General features: G+C 43.4%; 1 protein-coding gene across 4 annotated transcripts in view; it reads right to left on the bottom strand.

Moving 5' to 3' along the window:
- The window catches only part of MDN1 (midasin AAA ATPase 1), a 134,467-nt gene that overhangs the window by 53,559 nt on the left and 53,695 nt on the right, over positions 1 to 27,213 (bottom strand). For 3 of the 4 annotated variants that reach the window (XM_085862458.1, XM_085862461.1, XM_085862460.1), the window contains exons 27-42: positions 24,988 to 25,263; positions 19,844 to 20,147; positions 18,160 to 18,319; positions 17,965 to 18,081; positions 17,487 to 17,833; positions 15,593 to 15,732; positions 14,631 to 15,452; positions 14,376 to 14,527; positions 14,163 to 14,283; positions 9,384 to 9,594; positions 9,034 to 9,271; positions 7,995 to 8,115; positions 7,568 to 7,735; positions 6,855 to 7,057; positions 6,229 to 6,595; positions 5,205 to 5,305 (exon numbers count right to left, since the gene is read on the bottom strand). In XM_085862458.1, coding sequence (XP_085718584.1) covers positions 5,205 to 5,305; positions 6,229 to 6,595; positions 6,855 to 7,057; positions 7,568 to 7,735; positions 7,995 to 8,115; positions 9,034 to 9,271; positions 9,384 to 9,594; positions 14,163 to 14,283; positions 14,376 to 14,527; positions 14,631 to 15,452; positions 15,593 to 15,732; positions 17,487 to 17,833; positions 17,965 to 18,081; positions 18,160 to 18,319; positions 19,844 to 20,147; positions 24,988 to 25,263 — 3,848 coding nt within the window. The remainder of the gene's footprint in view (positions 1 to 5,204; positions 5,306 to 6,228; positions 6,596 to 6,854; positions 7,058 to 7,567; positions 7,736 to 7,994; positions 8,116 to 9,033; positions 9,272 to 9,383; positions 9,595 to 14,162; positions 14,284 to 14,375; positions 14,528 to 14,630; positions 15,453 to 15,592; positions 15,733 to 17,486; positions 17,834 to 17,964; positions 18,082 to 18,159; positions 18,320 to 19,843; positions 20,148 to 24,987; positions 25,264 to 27,213) is intronic. The other variant, XM_085862459.1, reaches the window with a different exon arrangement.

Genomic DNA, 27,213 nt, shown 5'->3' with positions numbered 1-27,213 from the left:
TGCAACAGTGTTGGGAAGAACTTTCTGAATAATATTTGATTTCCATTGTTGAAAGAATGCCACGAGTATGTTCAGCTGTTATATCTGCAAAAGGTGGCTACCTTGATGAGTTAAAAATTTATATTAAATTTTGTTCAACAAAACGATTCCATGATTTCTTTTTTATCTGCAATTGTTTATTTGTTCTATGCTTCAATTTCAGAGTACAATGAAACATTAAACTGCTTAAATTTCAATAAAAACTGGAAAAATGGGGGTGTTCTAAAACTTTAGACTGGTAGTGTATATACATATACATATACATATACATATACATATACATATACAGTGGAGAGAACAAGTATTTGATACACTGCCGATTTTGCAGGTTTTCCCACTTACAAAGCACGTAGAGGTCTGTAATTTTTATCATAGGTACACTTCAACTGTGAAAGATGGAATCTAAAACAAAAATCGTGAAAATCACATTGTATGATTTATAAATAATAAATTTGCATTTTATTGCATGAAATAAGTATTTGATGCATCAGAAAAACAGAACTTAATATTTGGAACAGAAACCTTTGTTTTGCAATTACAGAGATCAGACGTTTCCTGTCGTTCTTAACCAGGTTTCCACAGACTGCAGCAGGGATTTTGGCCCACTCCTCCATACAGATCTTCTCCAGATCCTTCAGGTTTCGGGGCTGTCGCTGGGCAACACAGACTTTCAGCTCCCTCCAAAGATTTTCTATTGGGTTCAGGTTTGGAGACTGGCTAGGCCACTCCAGGACCTTGAGATGCTTCTTACGGAGCCACTCCTTAGTTGCCCTGGCTGTGTGTTTCGGGTCGTTGTCATGCTGGAAGACCCAGCCACGCCCCATCTTCAATGCTCCTGTTGAGGGAAGGAGGTTGTTGGCCAAGATCTCACGATACATGGCCCCATCCATCCTCCCCTCAATACGGTGCAGTCGTCCTGTCCCCTTTGCAGAAAAGCATCCCCAAAGAATGATGTTTCCACCTCCATGCTTCACGGTTGGGATGGTGTTCTTGGGGTTGTACTCATCCTTCTTCTTCCTCCAAACACGGCGAGTGGAGTTTAAACCAAAAAGCTCTATTTTGGTCTCATCAGACCACATGACCTTCTCCCATTCCTCCTCTGGATCATCCAGATGGCCATTGGCAAACTTCAGACGGTCCTGGACATGCGCTGGCTTGAGCAGAGGGACCTTGCGTGCGCTGCAGGATTTTAATCCATGACGGCGTAGTGTGTTACTTATGGCTTTCTTTGATACTGTGGTCGCAGCTCTCTTCAGGTCATTGACCAGGTCCTGCCGTGTAGTTCTGGGCTGATCCCTCACCTTTCTCATGATCATTGAGGCTCCACGAGGTGAGATCTTGCATGGAGCCCCAGACCGAGGGAGATTGACTGTTATCTTGAACTTCTTCCATTTTCTAATAATTGTGCCAACAGTTGTTGCCTTCTCACCAAGCTGCTTGCCTATTGTCCTGTAGCTCATCCCAGCCTTGTGCAAGTCTACAATTTTGTCCCTGATGTCCTTAGACAGCTCGCTGGTCTTGCCCATTGTGGAGAGGTTGGTGTCCGATTGATTGAGCGTGGCCAGTTGTCTTTGATGCAGATAATGAGTTCAAACAGGTGCAGTTAATGAGTGGAGACTGGGAGGGCTTCTTAAAGACAAAACCAACAGGTCTGCGAGAGCCGGAATTCTTACTGGTTGGTAGGTGATCAAATACTTATTTCATGCAATAAAATGCAAATTAATTATTTAAAAATCATACAATGAGATTTTCAGGATTTTTGTTTTGGAGTTGACAGTTGAACTTTCAACTTTCACAGTTGAAGTGTACCTATGATAAAAATTGCAGATCTCTAACGTGCTTTGTAAGTGGGAAAACCTGCAAAATCGGCAGTGTATCAAATACTTGTTCTCCGCACTGTACATATACAACCAAGTGGTCTTCAGGTGTGAGGCCAATCATCTTCCAATTGTACATTTCGTATTTCTGCAAACTTTGGTGGAGATGTTCTAACCATTATTATTTTAATACAATAATCCAGTTTCAGAATGAGATATGATGCTGATATGATGGAGAGAAGAAAGGTGGACATACTGTGTGTACAAGAGACCAAGTGGATGGGGAGTAAGACGAGAAGCATTGGAGGTGGTTTCAAACTGTTCTACCATGGTGTGGATGGGAGGAGAAATGGTGTCGGGGTAATCCTGAAGAAGGATTATGTCAAGAGGGTATTGGAGGTGAGGAGAGTGTCGGACCGAGTGATGAGTGTGAAGTTGGAAATTGAAGGGGTGATGATGAATGTCATCAGTGCATATGCCCCACATATGGGGTGTGAGATGGAATATAAAGAAGATTTCTGGAGTGAGTTAGATGAAGTGGTGGAGAGTGTATCCAAGGATGAAAGAGTGGTGATTGGAGCAGATTTCAATGGACATGTTGGGGAAGGGAATAAAGAGGATGAGGAGGTGATGGGGAGGTACGGTCTCAACAAGAGAAATGTGGAAGGGCAAATGGTGGTAGAGTTTGCAAAAAGAATGGAAATGGCAGTGGTAAACACGTATTTCAAGAAGAAGGAGGAACACAGGGTGACATACAAGAGTGGAGGAAAGTGCACACAGGTGGATTACATCTTAAGTAGGACATGCAACCTGAAAGAGATTAGTGACTGTAAGGTTGTGGCAGGGGAGAGTGTAGCTCGACAGCATCGATTGGTGGTCTGTAGGATGACTTTAGAGGTGAGGTTGAGGAAGAGAGTGAGGGCTGAACCAAGGACCAGATGGTGGGAGCTGAAGGAGGAAGACTGTTGCGTGAAATTTAGGGAGGAGGTGAGACAGGCGTTGGATGGTGGTAAAGATGGGTGGGATGATTGGGCAACGACAGCAGAAGTTGTGAGGGAGATAGCTAGGAAGGTACTTGGTGTGACATCTGGACAGAGGAAGGAAGATAAGGAGACTTGGTGGTGGAATGAGGAAGTACAGGAAAGTATAAGGAAGAAGGGGTTGGCGAAAAAGAAGTGGGATAGTCAGAGAGATGAAGAAAGTCGGCAGGAGTACAAGGAGTGGCGTCGAAAAGCAAAAAGAGAGGTGGCTAAGGCCAAGGAAAAGGCATATGACGAGCTGTATGAGAAGTTGGATACAAAAGAAGGGGAAAAGGATTTATACCGATTGGCAAGACAGAGGGACCGAGCTGGGAAGGATGTGCTGCAGGTTTGGGTGATAAAGGACCAAATGGGAATGTGCTGACGAGCGAGGAGAGTGTGTTGAGAAGGTGGATGGAGTACTTTGAGGAGCTGATGAATGAAGAAAATGAGAGAGAGAGAAGGTTGGAAGAGGTGGAGATAGTGAATCTGGAAGTGGGGTGGATCAGTAAGGATGAAGTGAGGACTGCTATGAAGAAGATGAAAAGTGGAAAGGCGGTTGGCCCAGATGGTATACCAGTGGAGGCATGGAAGTGCTGAGGAGAGATGGCAGTGGGGTTGTTAACCAGATTGTTTAATAAAGTCTTGGAAAGTGAGAGGATGCCGGAGGAGTGGAGATTAAGTGTACTGGTTCCGATTTTTAAGAATAAGGGTGATGTGCAGAGCTGTGGAAATTACAGAGGGATAAAGTTGTTAAGCCACACCATGAAGTTGTGGGAAAGAGTAGTGGAAGCTCGGTTGAGAGGAGAGGTGATGATCTGTGAGCAGCAATATGGGTTTATGCCAGGAAAGAGCACCACTGATGCGATGTTTGCTTTGAGAATGTTGATGGAGAAGTATAGGGAAGGCCAGAAAGAGTTACATTGTGTGTTTGTGGATTTAGAGAAAGCTTATGATAGGGTGCCAAGAGAGGAGTTGTGGTATTGTATGAGGAAGTCGGGAGTGGTGGAGAAGTATGTGAGGATCGTGCAGGATATGTACGAGGACAGTGTGACAGCGGTGAGGTGTGCGGTAGGATATGACGGACCGGTTTAAGGTTAAAGTGGGATTGCACCAAGGATCGACTCTGAGCCCTTTCCTGTTTGCAATGGTGATGGACAGGTTGACGGACGAGATCAGACTGGAGTCTCCATGGACCATGATGTTCGCGGATGACATCATGATCTGTAGGGAGAGTAGGGAGCAGGCTGAATCGAGCCTTGAGAGGTGGAGGTACGTACTGGAGAGAAGGGGAATGTTAGTCAGTAGGAGTAAGACGGAGTACATGTGCGTAAATGAGAGGGAGGGTGGTGGTATGGTGCAGTTGCAAGGAGTTGAGGTGGGGAAGGTGGATTGGTTTAAATACTTGGGATCAACTGTCCAAAGTAACGGAGAGTGTGGGAGAGAAGTGAAAAAGAGAGTGCAGGCAGGATGGAGTGGGTGGAGAAGAGTTGCAGGAGTGATTTGTGACAGAAGGGTAGCTGCAAGAGTGAAGGGGAAAGTATACAAGACGGTAGTGAGACCAGCTATGTTGTATGGTTTGGAGGCGGTGACGCTAACAAAAAGACAGGAAGCGGAGCTGGAGGTGGCAGAGTTAAAGATGCTGCGATTCTCGTTGGGAGTGACGAGGATGGATAGGATAAGAAATGAGTGTATTAGAGGGACAGCGCAGGTAGGACGGTTTGGAGACAAAGTGAGAGAGGCGAGATTGAGATGGTTTGGACATGTGCACAGGAGGGAAACTGAGTATATCGGGAGAAGGATGTTGAAGATGGAGCCGCCAGGCAGGAGGAGAAGAGGAAGGCCAAAGAAGAGGTTCATGGATGCGGTGAGGGCGGACATGCGGGTGGTTGGAGTGTCAATGGAAGACGTGGAGGATAGAGCAAAATGGAGACAGTTGGTCCGCTATGGCGACCCCTAACGGGAGCAAGCCGAAAGAGGAAGAAGAAGAATCCAGTTTCAGAATGAGAACCTACTTCATAATTCATTGTTAATGATAAATATTAAAAGAGGAGAGGAAGGAAAGGAACTCTGAATAGGTAGAGAATTGCACATACTTTTCGGTCTTAAGGCAGCTATCAGTGCCAAGTTGCCTCAAGCCCATTACCAGTCGACCAATTTAATTTTAGGTTGCCATTATGAAATCAACTTTGACAAATTCAGTCGAATAGCAAATCAAACAAACAAACAATAAAAAAACAAAAAGAAAAAAAACCCAACCATGTTCAGGTGTATTACAACAGCACTTCTCCGACGAGTCAAAACAATGACGGCTAGCAAGTTGCCCAACCTGATACGAGGGTGGCTCTGGCTGTGCTCCTGGAGAGCAAGACCCGTCAGCAGTCTTGCATCTAGGTCTCGAGCCTGGATCTCAGAGGTGAGGCGCTCCAACTGTCACCCAAAATAAGCGCAATATTACAGCACCAAAATTAAAAAATAAATAAATAAATACAAGTTCCCTGACAAGAAACTTCAATGCAGGAGGAGAGCATTAGGCCCATCAAAGCTTGCGCTGTTGTTACCAACCGATGGTTGTTTGTCCGTGCAACTATCATTTTTAAAGGCTGACCATCAAGCAAGGAAGCAGCATGTAGCATTTATAAAGTATTTTGTGCAACTCGGCCGGGGTTACAGTTCGAACCGCCCACCTCCCAGATACAGGGCAGATGCTCTAACCATTATACAACCAAGACTGGTAAGTTATTATTTACTTATTTGGAATTTACATTCCAGATAAAGGATCGCTATCGCACACCGTCTGTCTCCTTTTTCGACTTCTCTGGCCAAACCGCTGGGCCAATCAGGCTGAAATTTGGCAGCAACGTTCCTCTCGTGACTGGTAACAGGAATTGCAAAGCTCGTTCCAGTAACATGACCAAGTAGGTCAAAATGGCCGATTTAGAAAAAAATTCTTCAAAAATCTTGTTCTCCAGACCCACCAGTCAGAATGGTACCAAATTTGGTTTGCAACATTAGGCCAGGGCCCAGATAAGCTACGTGTTCATGGTTTTTTTAAAAATATAAATCCGATAGAGTACACACAAAATAATCATTTAAATGGTATTGCATCACAGGACATGAGGTTTTTCATCCTCACTTCAAGGGAAACAAACGACTACCTTTCTCAATGCAGTCGCATTCAAAATGGCCGACACACACCCACACATGCAATGGCACCAGTGAAAGCCTTTAGGATTTACACCATCAAGTAAACATGCTTGCTCGATTTGAAGGCAACATAAATGCATTGAAAAGTGAAGCAGAGATATTTTACAGACATTTCAAACTGCCCTCCAGCGTTAGACTTTACACACCTTTCGCTGTGCATGCCGCAGCTTGCAGGCATGCTTGAGTGTGGGGTCAAATGTTGAGCGGGGTCGCCACACCAGCAGGCTAAGCAGACCGAGGTCGACCCAAAGTCGTGCCCGTCGTTTGGCCTCCCCCAGTCCGTAATCCTGCTCTTTCGTTCCACATTCTTCTGCCAATCTTGCCAGCAAATGAGCCAGCTCAATGGGTACAGATGGGTTCCGTGCCAAGGCAGACAGACTGTCCTGCAGTTCAACATGGGTGCTGCAATTTGGTGAAGAAGAACGCTGGTCTGGGCCAGAAGACTGAAGCGAAGAGGTGGTAAAGGCAAGATTGGCCTTCAGCAAAATGAGAAGAAAGTAGCTATCAGCCTTCCTATCAAGGATTGAGTATGAAGGAGAAAATAAATCAGCAGGTTATTGGATGGGAAAGCTAGTAAGTGAGAGAGACAACATTAAGCTGGTGGACCAAAATGACCACAAAAAAATAAATAATTACCGCTGATGCCGTCGATAATTTGGAGTATTAACATTGCCAAAGCATTGTTCATGAATCAAATTGGAGCTATCAGCATACATCCAGCGAACTCACGCAGTTGACCCAATGTTTCCATTAGATAGCTGGGCATCAGTACCTGAAATCGAACAGGATGGAGGGTGATAGACCAGTCCAAAGGAGTGAAGACAGGTGGTTGAGCTGGGCAAGTTGGGAGTGCCAGGCTCCCAATGCGACCCTTCCACATAGTGAAGGGTCTAACCACTGGTGCCGATTGTCTCCGGGAGTCACAAGTGGGAAAACGCAAAGGGACAGGCCGGTCGAGGATAGCACAGCTGGACCCTGTGAACAAGTATGAATACTGTGAGACCGTGTTGTTGTGAGCTCAACGTTTCACCTTGATTAGCAACATTGAAAAGGACCATTTCCCATCAAAAGATGTTGCACAAGAGGTCAAGGAGATAACTGACGTTCATCCTTTTTATGAAGATCAGTATATGAGGCACAGTTAGACATATAGCTTCCAGTCATAACTGAGGAAAAATGAACCGACCCTCCCCCCCACCCACCCCCACCACTTCCTTCAACCTCCCAAAATAAATAAATAAAACGATCTAAATAAATGTTCAAAACAAATAAAAAATAAAGCTTTGTCTTCAAAACAGCTGTTCACCACCATTTCTTATCTTCCCCCATCCAAAACCACAATCTTTTCTATCCCCCGCTAATCCACCCTAAACCCACCTCCTTCAAATTCCCTGCTTTCATTTCTGAAACAGTGTATACAAAAAAATCAAAAACAATAAGCTTCACACCTGAACAAATTTTCTCCCGTTTTTCCGAAGCACTCACCTGCACAAGGCGGTTTTTGCTTGTGGAACCTTGGGAGAAGCTCGTGCTGTTCACCTTAGCCTCCCAGGAAGCCCACCAAGGCCCATTGGCTGCCAACAAACCCGTCCATAAAGAAGAAAGAGCAGCAAATATAATTCCTGGCCACATGAGCTGCACCGCATTGTGAAGCTGCAAAGGTGGGGGTGGTGGGGTAAAGGTTTTTTTTTTTTTAATTGCGAGTAAGACCATTTGAAGAACTAATTAGAGAAACAGTTGTTTGCCTCATCACTTCCAATCCTCATCTGCAAACACCCACTTGCCACCCCTTGTTTCACTCATCAAATCCATACCTTCAACATCCACTATTTTTCTCAATCAGACGATTTTTCCTCCATGCACAAGTCCTGTAATACCCTCCCCCAGATACCTTACTTCCCACCACACTCACCATTTCCTGCCCATGTATCAGGGCCCAGAAGATTCCCAAAGAGTCAGGAGGAGATGTGGGCACAGACATTTGGAAGGCAAGAAGTTGCTGAACAGATGATCCTAAGAGGCCATCTTCATTTCTAGGCAAAATGAATGAATATGTTGACTTTTACGGAGTGATATAAAAAAAAAAACTAGAGTAATAATTCGACTGCGCGCAGTCGACGGGTATGCCTCTGCTCTCCCGCACAAACACTTGAGTATTGACATATTTGACCCTTGACCTTTATCATATCTGGCCCAAAATCGAATCAGTTAATTGTCCTGTCCAACTTTACCTTTGTACCAAGTTTGATGAAATTGTGTCCAATATTTCTTGAGTTAGGGTGTAAACAGTAAAATTTCAGAGTTTGACCTTGACCTTTATCACATCTGGCCCAAAATCTAATCACTTAATTGCCCCGTCTTACTGTACCTTTTTACCAAGTTTGATGAAATTCTACACTTTGCTTCTTGAATTATCGCGTAAACTAAAATCCGGACGGACGAACAGACGGACAACCCGGAAACATAATGCCTCCGGCACCCTTGGTGCGGAGGCATAAAAACAAATAATAACAATAAATAAAAACAAGAAAATAGAGTTTGACGTGAATGCGCCAATGGACAGGTCTCCACCCATGTTAGATGTCCACCCACTGTTACGTTTGATCTTAATTAAAGGTCACCTGAGGAAGAGAGAAAGTGCGAGAGAGATAAGTAGAAGAGGAAACATCAGATGCCTCCAACCCGAGTTGCAAAATGATTTTCAAAATGACAATGACCTTTGACCTGTTGAATCCAAAGTTGAGCCAGTTCATCTTTGTACGAGTGTTACCATTCATACTTTCGCCAAGTTTGGTTGAAATCCCTTCAGAAGTTCACAAGCTATCGTGATAATGAAAAGCTGCTACACACGCACGCATGCACAGCCGGAAGGACAACCCCCCAAAAAAGAGAGTGCCTCCGACTGCTGTGCCATAAAAATAACCCAACGTGATCCACTTAACCCACGTTACCCTTCAGTGGTCAAGAGGTCCAGTAATTGGGCACAGACTCTGTACTGTACAGCCAAGCCCAAGTGTTCCATTGTGGGCAACAGCTGAACCTTCATCTCCAACTGTTGCAAGGTTGCCACGTTAAAAGATGGCTCATTCTGAGCTGCAAAATCTTTTGTTCCACGACCTGTCGACAGTCCAAAATCTTGGCACAGCTCTCTCGTGGCAACAAACGTCTCCTGCAGGCATTTCGCCTCTGCTACAACAGAGAACGAAAAATGGGACAATAAAAAAAGGACACATAAGTGTAAATAACTTCACAAGAACGACTGGAGGAGAAGTGCCCAGGGTTGTGGGTGTGAGATACTTACGGCCTGTTGTTGCCGCTAAGCATTTTCTGCTCAACTCCAACAAACCCCAAGCTTTGACCAGGGATTGTTGTAGGCTGGAAGCATTGCTCAGCAACCAAATTTTGCTCAGCTGCTGTTGGGCTTCAAACTTGCTCTGTGGAGGTGCACGGGGCACGACAAGATGCGACCCAACCTCACCAATGTACTGCAGTACCTCCAAAGCGTTTGGTAGCTGCAGAAAGAAGAAGAAGAATCAGAAAAGGAAGAAGAAAAACTACAATTGGTGGAACAAAAAAAAGGATTCATCAGATCTTTCAACTTCAGCAATACTGTACAACACCAAGTGTCAAACTTGAGCCGGACGTCTTTAAAACCAAGCTTGTACATCACCTCGAGGAGGAATCATCATCAGCACAGTGCAATTGATCATCATGAGATTTCAACAGGTTTGATGGTTTTAGTTGACCAGAAACTTTAGCATTAATAACCATAACATCCCATTCATTGAGAGCTCATTTGTCACCAACTTGATTTTCAGCACATGCATTGAAGCATCATGCGATTTTGGCCTTTTGGTCACCAACATTATTAAGACAAATAAATCCCCCTGTAAAATTAATCCATTTACATTATTCTGCCTCATTTAAATACAAGTCCACGTCAAAATTGAAGCACCTTTCTCTCTTCCTCAGCACCCTTGCACAGGCAACTGTCAGGTCAGATGATACAGCTCAAAATTGGGCTGTTGCATGTGACGTTTTCATCTCAACGCAAAGGGTCTTGATACCAAGGCGAGGTTCAACTCCTTTTCACCAAGCTGATTTGTCCATTGTCAACCAATGTTCTTGTAATTCATTTTACAAAAAAACCCCCCGAAAAACTGCAATGTCCCCTAACGTCCTTGTCCGACGTGCTAAAGACAGTACGATGGTGTCAGTGCTTTTATCTCCAGATACAGTTCTCAATCAACTTCCCATGCTCAACCAATCAACCACCCTGACACTTTTTCCATTGTATTCGCTGAATAAATTCAATTGAAGGCCAGAGATGGTGAAAGATAAACAATATTCCTTTAAATATAAAAAATAAAAAGCATATCCCAGTGGTTTCCAGCAACCTGGGGAACACTCGCTTCAGTGCGTTCCCTCATCACCCTTGACTTACAAGGAGGACTGTTACGCACATAAAAGCAGGTACTGTGAGTGAATCTAACATTATAAATAAATTTCCACGATTCAAAAAAATGGAACACTTCAACTTTGAATAAAGGGTATATTCAAGAGATAAAGTGAATTTTACTGTCACCAATAGCACGTTGCATGTATTGTATTTTTTGGCCTACAAGTCAATGCGGAGTAAAAGTCGAATTGGCTAATTTTCCCATTTTTAACTACGCCACCGAAGGTTATGTTTTCATCCGTGTCTGTCTGTGAACAGGATATTTCAAAAAAGTTGAAGACGGATTCAGAGGAAACCTGGTGGACATGTTGGGTGTGTGATAATGATTAATTGATTCGATTTTGGTGAAGATCCAGATCTGGTGACAAATTATTTTTAGTGATTCTTCACCATTGAGATACAGGGCCAAAAACGATATAAAACACAACATCTCAAAAAGTTGTGGATGGATTCGGACAAAACTTGGTGGACATGTCGGGTGTGTAACAAGGAAGAATCAATTTGATTTTGGTGAAGATCTGGAAACAATAATAGCGAACGTAGTGAGCTTCATACTCAACACGTGCACATGAGAGAATAGGAAGCAACAACAACAACAACAACAACACAATACCCTGGAAATTTGGAATCCGTGCCGTCGGCTATGACCCTTTTGCTTCCGGTTTTTGTCATGGGGAATGATGCGTCCCGGGAGATAAAGGCATCGTCGGAGACATGAAAGACCCAAATATCAGACATGGTGTATATTTCCTTCACTGATTTCAATAAAGATATCTCCCGCATCATCAAAAAATATTTTTTAATCGTGATTTACATTATTTGATCGCTGATCCCGAATCCAGGCCGAAGTAACCGGAAATTGCAGCATCGAATGTAAGAAGAATTCTACGTTCGCTTCTAGGCTTTGCCTATTCCATATTATATTTGAAAAAATATTTACAAGTGATTCTTCACCATTGAGAGACGGGACAAAAAACGATATACAGTGCAGCATATCTCAAAAGGTTGTGGATGAGTTATAAGAAAACTAGGTGGACGAGTTAGTTAGGTGACAAGAACAAGCCAATTCAATTTTGGTTTAGGTCCAAATCCGGATCCGACCTATCAGTGGGATACAAAATGTAAACTGCTCAGCCTAGCGGAGGTATGTGCTCTACCAAGTGCTGAGTGCCATCATAGTTCTTTCATTCATTAATAGATAAGTCAATTTGAGATACTAGTACGTGCCCGTATGTGCAAAAAAAAAAAAAAAAAACCACTTTAAAACCGCTTGCCAGAAACCACACAGGCCGTTCCTTCGCTCTCGCGTGCCCGTACGTGCGTGACTGTTCATGCAAACCAAAAAAAAAACTTTCAAACAACCACACAGGCCGTTCCTTCGATCTTGCGTACCCGTACGTGCAAACCAAAAAAAAACAAAAACTTTTAAACAACCACACATGCCGTTCCTTCGCTGTCATAAACGACGACTGGATGTTTAAGAAAATCGAGAAAGTACAGAAATCGAGAAAGTACAGAAATCGAGAAAGAAAGAATACAGCAAGTCGATAAATCGAGAAAGAATACAATGTCATCACTATCCGGAAGTCTGGAAGTTAAGTCCTCACTGTCCGGAAGTTCACATTGACGATAATTCGCAATTTAGTTTTAATGGCCAATTATTCAATTAGCGCCAACGTATTTTGCCTTTTCGCAATGTCGTCGCAAGGAAGAACACAAAGAGAAGAGAAGAGAGAGAGAAAAAAAAAGTACGTGGAAAAAAAAAACAAAAAAACCCCCCAAACTTTCAAACAACCACACAGGCCGGTCCTTCGCTCTCGCAAATGACGACTGGATTGGGGCATTGTGTTTATCTATAAATGCGCATAAGAAATCGAGAAATTATTAGAATAAACGAAGTCATCACTATCCGGAAGTCCGTACGTTGTAACCCGTAATGGCGAACGCGGCTGAGGTTCACTTCCCCATCGGCCACGCCTACGTAGCAACGTGTCTTGTCATTGGTTGGTAAATAAATTGCCATAACTTGGGAAGCACTTGTCCGATTAATATCAAACCTTGAAAAGGCACATCCACAGGGCCCCAGCAATATACCTGGCAAGTTTCAATTAGATCGGACGAGTGGTTGTTGAGAAACAGCGGTCACGCGGTCTCACACACACACACACACACACACACACACACACACACACACACACACACACACACACACACACACACACACACACACACACACACACGGAATTATAGATTTTGAGATATAAGGTGAAGCTAGATCAGCTACCATAGTTAGCAAAACTCTAAATCAGAACAATAGTAGAGGTGTTCATTCCTCCCTGTCACTCATAACCATGGCAAGATCGATACTTCCAGGATCATGAATATTAATGAGCTGTTTCCAGAGCCATGAATATTAATCAGCTGTTTTGTGCACATCATTTGAATTACTATGTGGGACAACCTTTCGGATAAATTTTGAATGTAAATATTTTTTCAACAAGTTTGTTATGAAATAGAGGTTGAGCATTTTAAAACAAGCTCCAGGATTATTATCAGCACTGGCTCGTAGCATATTACATTTTGTCACAGTTCACTACTACTTAATAAACCTGAACACCTGACACTTATTGTAATACAAGCATTCAATGTTTGTCCACCTTGGTTTGCAGCCACAATTAGCCTTCTTGGTTTTCTTGGTAGTCCACGACACATCCTTCACTTTACGCTAGTCCCGAACACATTTCTCGCTGACACCGCATTTCCTATGCGCAGCCATGTTCCCGCCATTCTCCTCAGCTAACTTAACTTAAAAGCTGCCGTGTACGAGTTTGTGTGACTGACTGTACAGGAGGCATTTTGAGATGACAAAGTAAGGATGGATACATATGATTGGGATTGAAAGGGATGGATCAAACGTAGTTGGTGAGTGCGTGCTCGTTATTGATTGGATAATTTCTCCAGGGTCAGCGAGCGGATTAACAGTTAATTGCTCACCCAATCAGCAAATGTTCCAGACAATGATTTTTGTAGTTCGTTTTGAATTAAAAATTACACAATTTATTTCAGAAAATATCACACTGAATTATTTTTTCATTTTTTGTAATTCAATGTCTGAAAGCATAGATAGGTTGATTCAGAGTACTTCCAGGGGTGGGGGGGGGGGAAGGGTTCGACTTGTACGCCAAAAATACGGTAATACAGTTGTTGTTGGTGCCATAATGCAAGCCAAGGGCGAGTCATTTATTGACCACTTAGTTTAGTACCCGACTTCCCCATGTGCAGCACTGTTAATCATGCTGTAAAGGTGGCTGCTTCACATCGTGCAAGGGTGCACCGTTAGAGGAGTGGGTTCATGAGGTTTTTGCTTGGTGAAGGCGTCAAACTATGTGACATTATTAATAGAACGACTGCCCAATGTCGTATGAATTGTAAGTCGAATGGTGTGAACGGTTACGAAAAGGACAGACGGGCTCTGTGACAGCAGATGCTGGTCGTCGAGAACGGTCGTTCATCACACACAAAATGATGCCAAAGATAAACAGAACGATTATTTATATACCAAATATAGCAATGAAAAACGATTCTGGGCGAGGTGTTGGGGGAGAGGGAGACTCAACATGCCTTATAAGGCAAGGGACGACCCCAGGCTTTTTGTAGCGAACCCAAGGCAGCACTGGAATCATCTCTAGTATGCAGGTAGTGCTTCAATGCAGCCAGATTGTCATTCAGCTCATCTGGCAACCTGGGAACACAGGCCATTCATTGCTCCTTCAGATATATTAATTGAAAGCTGATCAGCATTTATTGCAATTCCGGCTTATTTGTATATCTCACCGTGTGGTCCCAGTGAGCAATTGTAGGCTCTGTGGGACACTCTCTTCTAACCAAGCCCAGTGCAGGGCTAGATTTCCCAACATGCCTTCCCCACAGGAAGAGACAGCACAGGCCTCCCAGAACCATTCTCGGTGCTCTAGACACTGCTCAATCTGCCGAGGGAGGTGAGATAGAAGTAGAGCCATTAGTGGCTAACAAAATAACCATCAAGTGCATGTCGAGAAACTGCCACATCGTTTAAAAAAGTGGATGAACCTGAGCCAGTGCAGAATCTGTAAGCAGACATTCTTCACTGTTGGCAGCAAACTGGATCGCAGAAAGCCAGGACTCCAGGAAATTCAAGGTCAGCTGCACTAGAGGGTGCGGACAAGTGTCCTTCGGAAGCTCACCAGCACGCAAAGCTTGGGCTGTACCCAATACCCCCCGCACCTTGAGCCGGCCAGATGCTAACTTCTGCAGCTCCCACCGCTCCCGGCCCTCTTGCTGCTCACAAGTTAAGAGCAGCCACAACCGGTTGGCAAGAGAAGTGAAGCGAGTTTCAAACACCAACTGACCATCCCTTTTGTGGCTCAAATGATGCAGCCGATCAAGCAGAGGCACATCCCACCTCAAGTCCAGTGGTGATCCCAAAACCAGCTTACACGCTTCAAAGGAAGAATATTCTTGGATGCAAGACCACAGCCGGTGCACCAGCGGGCTTTCCCAGATGGTAGAGATAATTGCAGCTGCCTCTCGCAGCATCAATTGCACTTTGCCAATGGTTTGCTTCTCTGACAGGGACTTCAACCATGCCACACGAATGTGCCGGTCACCCATGCTGGCTCGCTCAATAACCAGCCACGCAGTGGCAGAAATCAAGCGAGTATCATCCTCATAATGCGAAATGACACCGGTGTGCCGCGCAAACCTGGAAAGGCAATGCAGCAAAGCCAACGAGTCTTGCCACAGACTACAAAGTCTCCAGTCCTTGCTGAGCTCACGTAACGAGGTCGCAACACCAGGCCAAAGGGCTGGAACTTGTGTGGAGATGTCACCCATTGCCAACACCAACCTGCCGAGTTGGTTCTTCACCAAGGCCTAAAAGGTAAAGAAAAGAAAATTTCATGCGAAATAAATATTCATACATAGGTAGCAGACCAATGTCAATTAAATCCAAAATACATTCTGTTCAACATCAGTTGATGCTCTTTCATCCTCCTGCCTTTCCCGCTCAAGACCTGTCTACTGGTCGAAAACTGTCCGGCCACTGTGCAAGTCTGCACGGAGGTGAGTGCCAATGCATGAAGTGGCGCCCATCCACACCGCCATCGCTGAAGTGCGGCATCAGCAGATGAGATCAAGCTGGCGATATCCGTAACTGCAAACATATTGGTACACATTTTAGGCTCTCACAAGTAAGCTGTGTTAAAAATAAATAAATACAATGCAATCTGCACTCAACGACACTTTTATTACACTCCTCACAGTTATCCTAATTAAGCCACCCCCTATAGCAGAGGTTCTTTTTTTAATGGCTCCACGGAATTTCTTAGACACTTTGGACAGTTTTTTTCCATTTTTGGGCAAAGCACTCCTATTTTCAGATACTGGACTGTGTTTTGTTTGTTCAAAGCCGACTTAATGTGGAGTAAGTGTTAATGAGTCAACCCATCTCAGGAATAACGCTTCTCTGAGAGCTATGACTTATATGGAAAGATAGAGGAGACATTGTTGATGCGATTTCATGTAAGCTGAAATTTGACAAAAATGGAAACAGAGTAAGTACAGTGTTCTTCCATCTTTGGGCAGTACAAAACCACCATGTAGAAAATTACCAAAAATATATATTTAATATTCCTATACACCCAACACTGCAAAATTCCAAACTGTATCAATTTCCGAGCTGCATCTTTCAGAATGAAATGCTGCATAAATCTTCTTCTTCTTTCATGTTCACCAATGTCCCACGTTTATTGTGGAGTTGGCCGGGGGAAGATTGGCCCAAGTCTTCCTGAACCGTCTGGCCAAGCCTGACGCTCAAAAATTTGGCATCGATCATGGGAATATAATGTTTTTGGGGATCGAGATTTTTTTGACCTTCACCTAATTTTTAAGGTCATGAATCAATTATAGACATTTTCACATTTTTCACCAAAACTCAACCAAGTTTTGTCAAATCTGAACGAAATTGGTCTCTCTAGATAGCCTAGAGCAAGGTGCATTTACATGTAATTTACATCATACCCCTCTGGGTTAAAGTCAAGCTCAAATGGCAGTCTGAAAAAAATTAATAATGCATTTTTTGTCATGGCTCAATTTTGCCAATGCGGAATCTTAGACCACTTGGCCTTCAAAGATGTTCTCGCAACATAACAGCGTACATGTACTGATGTTGTGCACCTGATGTTTGATTAGTGTCCTTGACCTACTTTTTTCTGATTGTGACCTAATTAATGAAAAACACCTTTTTGAACATAACTTGACTAACTTTCCTCCGATTTTCATGATGTTGAGTTTTCTGGATAGATTGGAGATGGGGACAGATTTTGTTAATTTACACTTTATCCTTAAATGCTGAAGGTCAAATGGTAGTCTGGGGGTTGTCCAAAGGGAGCTCAAGACAAAGCTTTGAACTCTCACTTTAAGCCACAAGGGTGTAATGCACAACTGTAGGAATGGTCTTCAAATGGCAAGGTGATGAAATAACCAATGTTGAATGGGCAAAAGGTGGTAATAACAAGGAAAGACAAAATCCTTATCGTTCCAGCAATGCACAAAGTCATGGAAGAGGCAATGATAGAGTATCGAACACGTCAGCAAGGTATTAACATCTTAACTTCCTGTTAATATGTACGTTTGTCCTTCCAAGAAGAAGAAGCCTCTTGAACAATGACACAGCAAACGAAAGAATGGAAGAAAATAACTTTGTAATTTACACTTTAAATTTTTTTTTTTTTTTAAACCTCTTCAACACAATTAGTTAATTTCACAACCCAATTGGGGCTATGTTACTATTTTGTCAGCTCATTAAATAACTGTCGGAAGTAATCAAAATTGTGAAAATAATTCCTGAAAACAACAATTTGTGTGACATGCATATCAGGTGACAGGTGAAAGGTCCATTTGTCTTACACTGCACATCATGGCTCATCATTACTTGCAGCTGCAACAAGAAGTCACACATTCCACCGGAAACTAATCCCCGAGACTGCAGCAGCAAGCGCAAGTCCCACCATGGGCTGCCTGGCTCAAAAAACGGAATAGGACCATGTTTTTGAGATGAAGTGTTCAGCTCGGATGTCACTTGTACAGCTGGAAGTTCATCCAAGTCGGTACACAAGTCAGTGCTTGGGTTTTGGTGTGGAACAGGGCCAAATCCCTCAGGACCTGGCACAAATCCGTGCAAGTATATCTCGGCACTACGGTTCCGCATTGCACGAGAAATCTCTCCGTAATTGGGGTCCATTGTCATGAATACCCTGACAGATATAAAACAAGATAAATGCAGACGTGATCAACAGGTCAACACCTCAACCAAATCCCACTCTCGAGAAAATTCCAAATGACACAACCGGATTCCACATTAAAGAGCAGGAATCACCCCACTCACCTGAAGTCAGGATGTGGAACAACCGTTGGTACACTGTCACCCAATACTCCACGTTCTCCCAGTACAAGAACACCACCTGGCTCCAGCACTGCATTGAGTCGATCCAGTACCGCAGGGCTGAGGAAGGGAAACGACTCCATGAACTTCTCCAATTTACAGTTTACAAAGTCGAACAATCAAAGAAAATGTACACACCTGCAGAAATTGACATTGTCCATGAGGAGCCAATGGCCAGCCTTTAAGGCTTGAACAAGAGGTCCATCCACCCATTCAAAGGCCCCAGCAGCTTTGCCACCCTCTGATCCAGTCACACGTTTAGTGATGTCTGATGCCAGCGCACGGAGCTCCGTTAATGCTGTGGATGGATTATATAACGATTGATACAAAGACAATAAATTGATCAAATTGTATTGATGAGATTACCAAGTAGTCCTACTGCCAGATCACAATAGAAAAAAACCAAGCATTGTGAAGTTGGCAAAATCAGAATGACAACCAAATATTTTGTTGGGAAGTGTGGTGTTCAGCCAGAGAGTACAATGAAGAAGCAGGTACAAAATGCCAGAGGAAATGCAAGAAATGAATAACCCAACACCCAGAACCAAACAGACAGACTCTCGAGAAGTGCAAGGTCTGAGATAACTCAACGGAAAGAAGAATCGAGGGCCTTGCCCATGCAGGTGGGTGAAAAGGCCCCACTTGTAAGGAAAGATTATTTGCCAAATCAGTATCTCGCAAGATAATGGAAAAAACTAGTCGTTAGAACAACTCGAGAAGGTTTGCTTCAGTGGAAAGATAACGATGACATTTCTCGAACAAATGTTGAGATTCAAGCTAACCATTATGACAAGATCAAAAGTCCTTCTACAGAAATTCTTTCCCAGAGGTTGGCATACATCTCTTTTCCACCTCTCACACACTCTCCACACTTCTGTTCCCTTCACCTCTTCCGATTACCCTCCTGTCCTCCACGCCACGAGTTGGTAAGAGCTGTGTGAAAGCACTGTATAGAGCGGGTAGCAGCTTGTCCAAAACTAGAAGGATAGTAAAACAAAACAAAACAAAAAAGAAAACTTGTGCCAGCGCTCACTAAAGCAGGTGGAAAGGAAAACGTCTATCTGCATGAGAATTGTAGTGCTGATGTCATTACAGCAGCCACTGGCAGTGTCAAACATTTGCTTTTGCATCATAACCGGTGCTCGGAATTTTCACTTGCCAATCTAAATGACTTCCCGTAGCCTGACACCACGTTTGAAGAATCTGCATTATATTTCCATCATGAACGGAAGCCAATTTGCTCGATTTCGACACCTTGACAGTGATGGGGACTGAAGCGATCGGTCACTCAGAACTTGAAGACTCACTTACTATCTCACGCCCATGTCCTCAATTTTTCCACTACCCTTCAATTCTTGCGTGAACAGTGCCAAATGTTACCCTCACCTCCCACAAAAATAGATGATGACCGCTTTGTTACAATGACATCGTCAGTTTTCTACCGGTATCGAGGTAGTGCAGTCAAAACTCATGTCGTTACAAACTTGTTTCTCTCTGGTTAATATGGTTTCCATCAGATTGCTAAGTTTTTGACCTTGATGTAATAAATGACTCGCAAAAGCAAGATGCATCTGCTCACACTTCAATGTGTACAAGTTTTGAGTGCTTAGTCATAAATAATTGTTGGATGTTGTCGAAAAAGTTAAGGTCATGACAGTCAATAATATCTGCATTGGAATAAGTCTGTCTTTCACAGAATGCAAACTTTCAAAGCTGCAAGCTGCGGTAACAGAATAGTAGTTTCTTAACTCGATTTTTGTTATACAGATTAAAAATGACTCGACGAGAACGTTTGAACAATTGAAAGTTAGTGGTCTCTTACTGGAGGTGGGTAGAACGTTCAGGTCTTTGTGTATCTTTTCTAGCTCCTCCAAAACTTCGAGACGTTTGTGTGCTTCGGCTACCGTGGGACGTTCTTCATCACCCAGAAACACGGCAGCGAGCGCAGAATGAATATCAAACAAACGGCGAGCACAAGACAGGCTATGTGGGACTGTGTTTGGGATCATATCCGTGGGAGAGATCCCAAATCCTGGAAGCATGGATAGGAGGGCAGCTTGGATCACACGAGCCACAGCGTCGCGCAACCTTGAACACAATTCTTGCCAAGGTCGAAGAATATCTGCCTGCAAAAAGGAAAATAGATAAATTACAAAAAAAACCCCCCAAAATAACATTACATTAAGCAGTTCACGAAACTTCAGCAATTTCTTTCGAGGCAGGTGTGGCTTGTCCACCGTTGGTGGAGACGGGTGTGGAAGATGAAAAAATGTGCAGCCAATTGCAGAGTCATAAAAACAAAACATGCAATTTTACCTTCATTTTGTGAACATCAGGATGTGTTGCTAAAGGGTATTTCATGAAGCAAAGATATTTTAAAGATCATGTCAGTTTTGTCAATGCAATACCAAAATTAATAAAAATAATTGCATCATGAATGACATTGGTGCTCGTGCAAACTTTGTTTGCATAAACACTAGCAGGGGTACCCAGCATTGTCCGGTGCTGTTCTTATCCTGTTGGCATTTTGAAGAAACCAATTTTTTTTTCTATTTCTTTTTGTGGGGACCAAAACACTTTCTTACACCCAATAAGAAATGAGTCGGGGATCATTTAATATTACTTTTTCATATAGCTACAAAGGCTAAGGCATTATTGAGCAATTAAAAAAGTAAAATAAATAAACAAACAAATAAATAAATAATTAACTTTCTCTCAATAATTTTTTTGCCTAGAACACTCCCCGGCACTCACTGAGGAACCTCTAAAAGGTTGATGAAGATCCGTTCGGCCATCTCTGACAAATGGCGATCGACACGCACACGCACGCACGCACGCACACAATATATTTTGGTTCCAAGTGACAGACTTTTCACATGACCAAAGATGGCAGCATCCAAGCACACATGTACATAAAGAGGCAGTGAGTGATTCTTCAGGTTTTTTTTTTTTTTCCTCAAAGTACTACATTCATTCTCCTGACGCCTGAGATCTTTTCCTTCCCCAATTAATCTGACCTAACCCAACCCCCTTTACTCGCAATTTACCGCGTTTCCTCCCCACATATCTATCTACCTATCCCTCTCTCTCCGATCCACGATGATGCCACTGCCCAACGAACTCCACATTGACCGTTTACCCTCTGTAACCTCGCCACAAGCCGAGATTTCGTATGTACAAGAACAAACGAAAAATAAAAAGAAGAAAAGAAGCAACAATGAAAAATAAAATTAAACTTGCAATATTGTGATAAACTTGTGGAACTGTGACGTTTAGAAAATGCTACAATCAGAGCGTGAGAGCGTTTGTTCGGACATCATGAATGGCAGGTGAGTTGGATCAAAGCACTTAGCAGTAAATGCAGTGAATGGTTTGTTTGATAATAATCTATGGCAAATGGAATTATGTTCCTGTTTGGTGCCAAAAATGTGAAGGAAGATCAGAAGGCAAACACGCTTCACAAGGGGTGTGTATTCGAATAACCAGACTCAGGGTGGTGCAATGGTTCAGCCGCCTGCTCCAAGTCTGAGAGGTTGGTGGTTTGAACCCCAGCCACAGTCATTCCAAAGACTTTTAAAATGATGCGTGATACTTCCTTGCTTGATCTATCTATCTATTGGGACCATACTCTGTGCAGAGCGTTGATGCTGTTTAAGCAGTCTCCTTGGCTAATGGACACAATCCTGGACGGGTCACCACTCCCACACAGGATACCAGCAAGTTGGCACTCATTTTGCCGACCTCAGAAGGATGACAGGCAGAGTCAACCCCACCTGGTATTAATTCAACAGAAACGGGCGATTTGAACTCAGGATCCTAGGATCCCACGCCCACCACCCTAACAATTAAGCCAACACCAGGCATTTGCTTGATGCTTGGTATTTTAAAAAAATACAACACGGACAAACAACCATTGTGCAGGCTTGATGTGCCAAATGGCTTCCGCCTGCATTGAACTTCCTTATCGGGGAACTCATATTATATTATATTATATTTTTATTATTTGTCATGCCCTATTCCTTGGTGACCTGAATCAATCATGACAGTCGGAGGGAGAGCAAGGGGGAAATTCCCAGGTCGTCCAGGAGCCAAAAAATAACTCATATGCTGAATCTGCAATGACAGCTTTATGTTTCATGTAAGCTCCCATAACAGTGACTTTTCAGAAAATAGTCTGTCAAGGTGAAATTAACAAAGTTAACAGACTTCATATCACAAGTTGTTGGATGAAAAAAAAAAAAAGAAGAAGAAAAGAAAACGAAGCACGACATTTGATCGGAAATGCTGAACACCACCGATAAAGGCAGCAGTGCATCAGCATGACAATCACTATCCACAGGCAACAATGGAATTGTTTGGGAAAACCAGGATAGTATGTTTTGACATCCTACGTACAACAGGCAGCCTATTTGAAGTTCCAGTTGTTCGGACCCCTTAATGACACTCTGCACGGAAGGCGGTTCCACATCGGTGAGGCTCTGAAAGCCGTGATGCACTCACTGCTTTGGCACCAGCTCTCAGTCTTCGGTGCAACTGGTGTAAAGAACCTTGTGGGCCAGTGGCACAAGTACGTTTTGGTAGACTGGAGTAATATGGAGTCATACTCTGTCATGTGACAGGAATCTTCTCTTCAGCAAAGCAGGGTATTAAGACATGAGCAAGCAGGAAGCAAATTTCTATTCACTCAAACGCATTAGCAGCACCAGAAAAGGCAACCTTAACCCCAAATATTGTGATGTGTGTATGCTGTTCAAGAGAAGTGGTCTGCTGTGGCCCCAACTGGGTGTGTCGTCAAATGAGTTTAGTCAGGTGAAGAATGTCTAGTCATGCGTCCCAAATGTGTGGAACCAGCCAGGAATTTTGCTGGGGGCCTGTTCTGACTGGGGCCAGCATAACACCACAGGTTCCAGTTGCCGATGCGAGGTTGATGGCTCCGCCTCTGCGGCGATCTATCAGGGCTTTTCCGAAGCAGACAATGGCAGTCATTGCCTGATGGGCATCACATGATTCCTTCTGCTCCAAGGAGTAGGGGGGGAGGACCTGTGACGGTACAGAGGAGACTTCAGAATAGCTCAGCATCCTGTAGAGAATGGCGTATTTGGACCTCATAATGGGACCGAGCTCACCTGCCTGCTGTGTTATCGCAGGTGTGTCTGTTTGTCGTTTTCATGGCCACATCCTGCGAGCTCTCATTCTGTACACGGCCCCGAGATACTATCCTGTGGCCCGATTCTGTGTGAATGCATGACTGACTGTTTTTTTTTGTTTTTTTGTTTGACTGACATGACTGACTGGGCCCTTAGTTTTTAGTTATTTCACAGTCTGTTTTAATGGTTACTTATTCAATGTTTTATCATTCTTTCGTCCACGATTCTCTGTTTATGCTATTTCATGTTAATTCATTATTCCTATTTCTGAAAGACACATCTGCTTGCTTCCGCATCTTGCCACGCTTGGACAAAACAGTTTTGGTAAATTGGATTTTCCCTGGGGATCTCAATTGGGTTAATTATATTGACTCATAACCAGCGTGTTAGACCATGTCTGGAGCTACGAGATGGTGCAAATCGCTCAGCCTCATTAAATTAGGCCATTTGAGAAATAACTGCTTCAGCATTATAGATTGCACACTCACAGGTCAATGGTCTTGATGAGGGGTTGTGAACAAGACATCATCAATACAAGGGATTGGGGGAAGGGGTGGGGAGGCTGGAAGGTAGATCGAGAAAACTTGTTATTGAAAAAGGAAGGGCAGAGGAGGTGGGAAGAGGAGGAAAAGGAAAAGCTAATTGACAAGAGGAAATTAACTATTAAAAACATGGACAAGGGAACAATGTAGAAAAAATAAACAAACAAATAAAATGTTGGGTAAGGGGAGGGGGGGAGCAAACGCAAACATTCCACCATCTTCACACTTGCAAAAAACAAACCAGGCATGCTCCACAGACTGATCATTATGTTGAAAGTTTGATAAACCAGGAATCCCCAAACCCACAAAGAAATAGTCAGAGGTAATCCTTGTATTGAAGAAACAGGAGCACATACCGTGGCATCACCCCCAAAATATTGCATTAAAAAAACAATTGGTCCACCATAGTAAATCCCCACTCTTCCCAACTAAAGCAAAGTTGAAAGATGACAAAGTTCCACCAGAAATGACCCAATATCAAAATTTGAGTCAAAATATTTTTTTCCTGTTTTGACCCCTGTGACCCCAAGTCCCCGCCCCTGGGGCTTGAACTGGGGGTCAAATCCCCAAAAAAACAATCGTTACATATTTCATGCATCTCCCAATGTTGATTGCATGTACAAAGTTTCATTTAAAATGTTTAAAATGTGATCATAATTGCATTTTTGGGGAATTTGGTCTTTTGACCCTACTCGAAGGGAAGGGACCAAAAATGATTCTGCTCTTGCACCTCGTGCCATGTGGTGATCATAACTACCAAGTTTGGTGAATTTCTACACAACTGTTTCGGAGGAGATAGCATGACGGACGGACAGACAGACACAGACAGACAGACTGACGAAGCCCATTAAAAGATCCCCAGGTCTTTTTCAAACAACAAACATTCCACGTCACCTGATGTGGTTATACACAGTTGCTGTTTAGCCATTATTGTGCCGACTGAACTGGTCAATGGTCATAATAAACTTTGAATTGATTTTTCTGTAATGGCTGAGAATATTTTAAGACTTTTTTTGAAATCAATTTTGTTGTTACATGTCAACACAGGTCAGGTGAGTGAGTTCATACGAGTTTGTTACGAGACCGTCCATCGAAATGCTCATCGTTACAATGAAAGTCCTGATGGAGTGTTATTTGGAACTGCACTCCACCGTACGCAAATACCGTATGCCCAGATCAGTCCACACTTAATTTTATTCAACCCTCTCAAAACCCAACTAAACAATCTGAACACAAAATAACGTGCAAATTAGAAACAGCAGCGGTACATAGCTTACCTGCTCGAACCCACCAAGCATTTCACTTGCATCCATCGCACTGTTCATCGACAGCAAGATTAGCTTGCGCCCAGCAAGCCTAGCGAGACCTTGGACCAGGCTCGACTTGCCGCTGCCCGCAGAGCCGACCAGCAAAACGGGCCAGGCACGCTCAGCTGCCTTGGATAATAGCTCCAATCGACAAAGCCATCCGGGATGAAGACACAAAGAACGTTTCAAGCCAAGGTCATAATCATGGCCTGATGCCTCTCCCCGCACCAGGATGCTGCTTCCGACCTGACACCCAAAAGGAAAATAAATAAATATTAATGCACATCAACATTCAAAAGGCCAATGAGATTAATCTAAACAGCACGTTTCCAAATGTACCCTTAAGTATCCAACAGAGATCATTCCAAAGATGTCCGACGGAAGCATAAAAGCGGCTGACAGGACGCGACATGGAAGATTGTTCGAAAGATTGGTCATCTATTTATTCCAACTCCGATGAAAATCCTGATGCATTCCTTTTTCCCATCCATCGTGGATCGGTCTGTTATTGGCATATCTGCGGAGCGATGACAAAAATAAAAGGTTTTGCATTCGACCTCTTTAGAGGGGAAATTGACACAAATACAGGTTTCCTGGCATTAGATCGCATAACTTGGCAATTGTTCAGAAATAAGATGAATCCAGGGAAAAGAGTGATGGTTTTTGTGTTGTAGATAAAATATAAAGGATGTCAATCCTTTCGTAGTACAGGGGGTCCTCGCTATACGTCCAAGATACGTTCCAGAAATGTTGGACTTGTAACGAAATGACGGATAGCAGGCAATTTTTCCCGAAAAGAGTTAATATAATTAAGGGGGGATGCATTCCGACACTTAGTTTACGTGTTATACAACACCAATTAACAAGCCGAGCAATCAAAAAATACGGATGAAAAACACAAAACAGGAAAAAAACACAATAAATGAGAAATTAAAAAACCCAAACACCTTTTTACCTTATTTCCCATAACGTTTAACTGTTTTATGCTCACTATAATTCATGGATCGGTGTTTGTGTGTGTTTGTTTGTCACAATACGTCAATACTCGTACAGTTATGGACCGATTACATTCAGAGTTGCAACATAGTATGGTGGACCCGGCGTTGTGGGGGAACCACGAGGGAGGGGCTGTCTCATGTTCCTCTCCAGGCTCACTGGGAATTGTGTGCCGTCACACCCAAATAACATTGCGTCACGGTGGGTCACTAATTGACCGCGAACACCAATAACTTGACCACATGACCTAGGGTGCTCCATCTGACAACTGATTACATAAGAGCACGTGATCTCCTTATCGGGGAATTGCACCCACGGTACGTACTTGCATTATTTAGGTTACTTTCTGGATCAGGTGCAGCCGAGCGGAGCTGCCAAGTACGTACCAGCTATTTAACAGATTCTTGGGGAATAACGTCCTGGCTAAGCTAGGGCACAGGCCGTGTTAGACCAATGGAGGAAAAGACAAAAAAAAACGAGCTGGGTTCATGTCTAACAGGCACATTTATTGAACAAGGAGTGAGGAAAGTTATGTGGCACAGTATGGGATTTATTGCAAATGTAAAGTAGGGAAAGCAAGGAATTTGTGGGGTGCGGCAAAAGGCAAATAAATATTTACAAAATAAGACACAGTGCAGAGTTATCCCGAATATATCTTATGGAGTCCAAACTTATGCTGCGACAGGCACCATCACAATCATGCACGCACGCACGCGCACACACACGCGCAACAAAAAGTCGAGATAGCCCAGTGAGATGGAAGCAGTTGAGGATTAATGTCCTCTCAATTCCTGGTGCGGTCAGCAGCCCTGCACAACCCAAAACACATAGGAAGGGGAAGGAGGGATAAATACTGAGGGTGTTTAGGGGTGTGTGTTTGAGAGGTGCGAGTGTAATGCATTGTGGGGTGCGGTGTAGTGTAGGAGGAAGAATGTGAGGTGCAAGTCAGTTTGGTTCACTCTTGGTTTTGCTCTGAAAATAAGTTGGTCAGGCTTGCACTTGTTGATTGCACTTTTGCATCCACAATAGACGAGAATAGATTGCAGAAGTATGATGGGCGAGAAAAGATCCCATCGTAAATTGTGTAATTATCTGTATGTGTAAGTGTCGCTGTGGAACGCAGCCTAAAATGAGCGACGTTGAAATGAAAGTAGCTCCAGTTCACAGCAGTAACTCGTGATCCCACACAGTGTCACGCTG

The sequence above is a fragment of the Eptatretus burgeri genome, chromosome 17 (assembly GCF_056783735.1).
Source record: "Eptatretus burgeri isolate ZD-2024b chromosome 17, Ebu_testis_v1, whole genome shotgun sequence".
NCBI lineage: Eukaryota > Metazoa > Chordata > Myxini > Myxiniformes > Myxinidae > Eptatretus > Eptatretus burgeri.
Note: the sequence above shows the minus strand (reverse complement) of the source record. Positions and strands in the feature narration are given on the sequence as shown.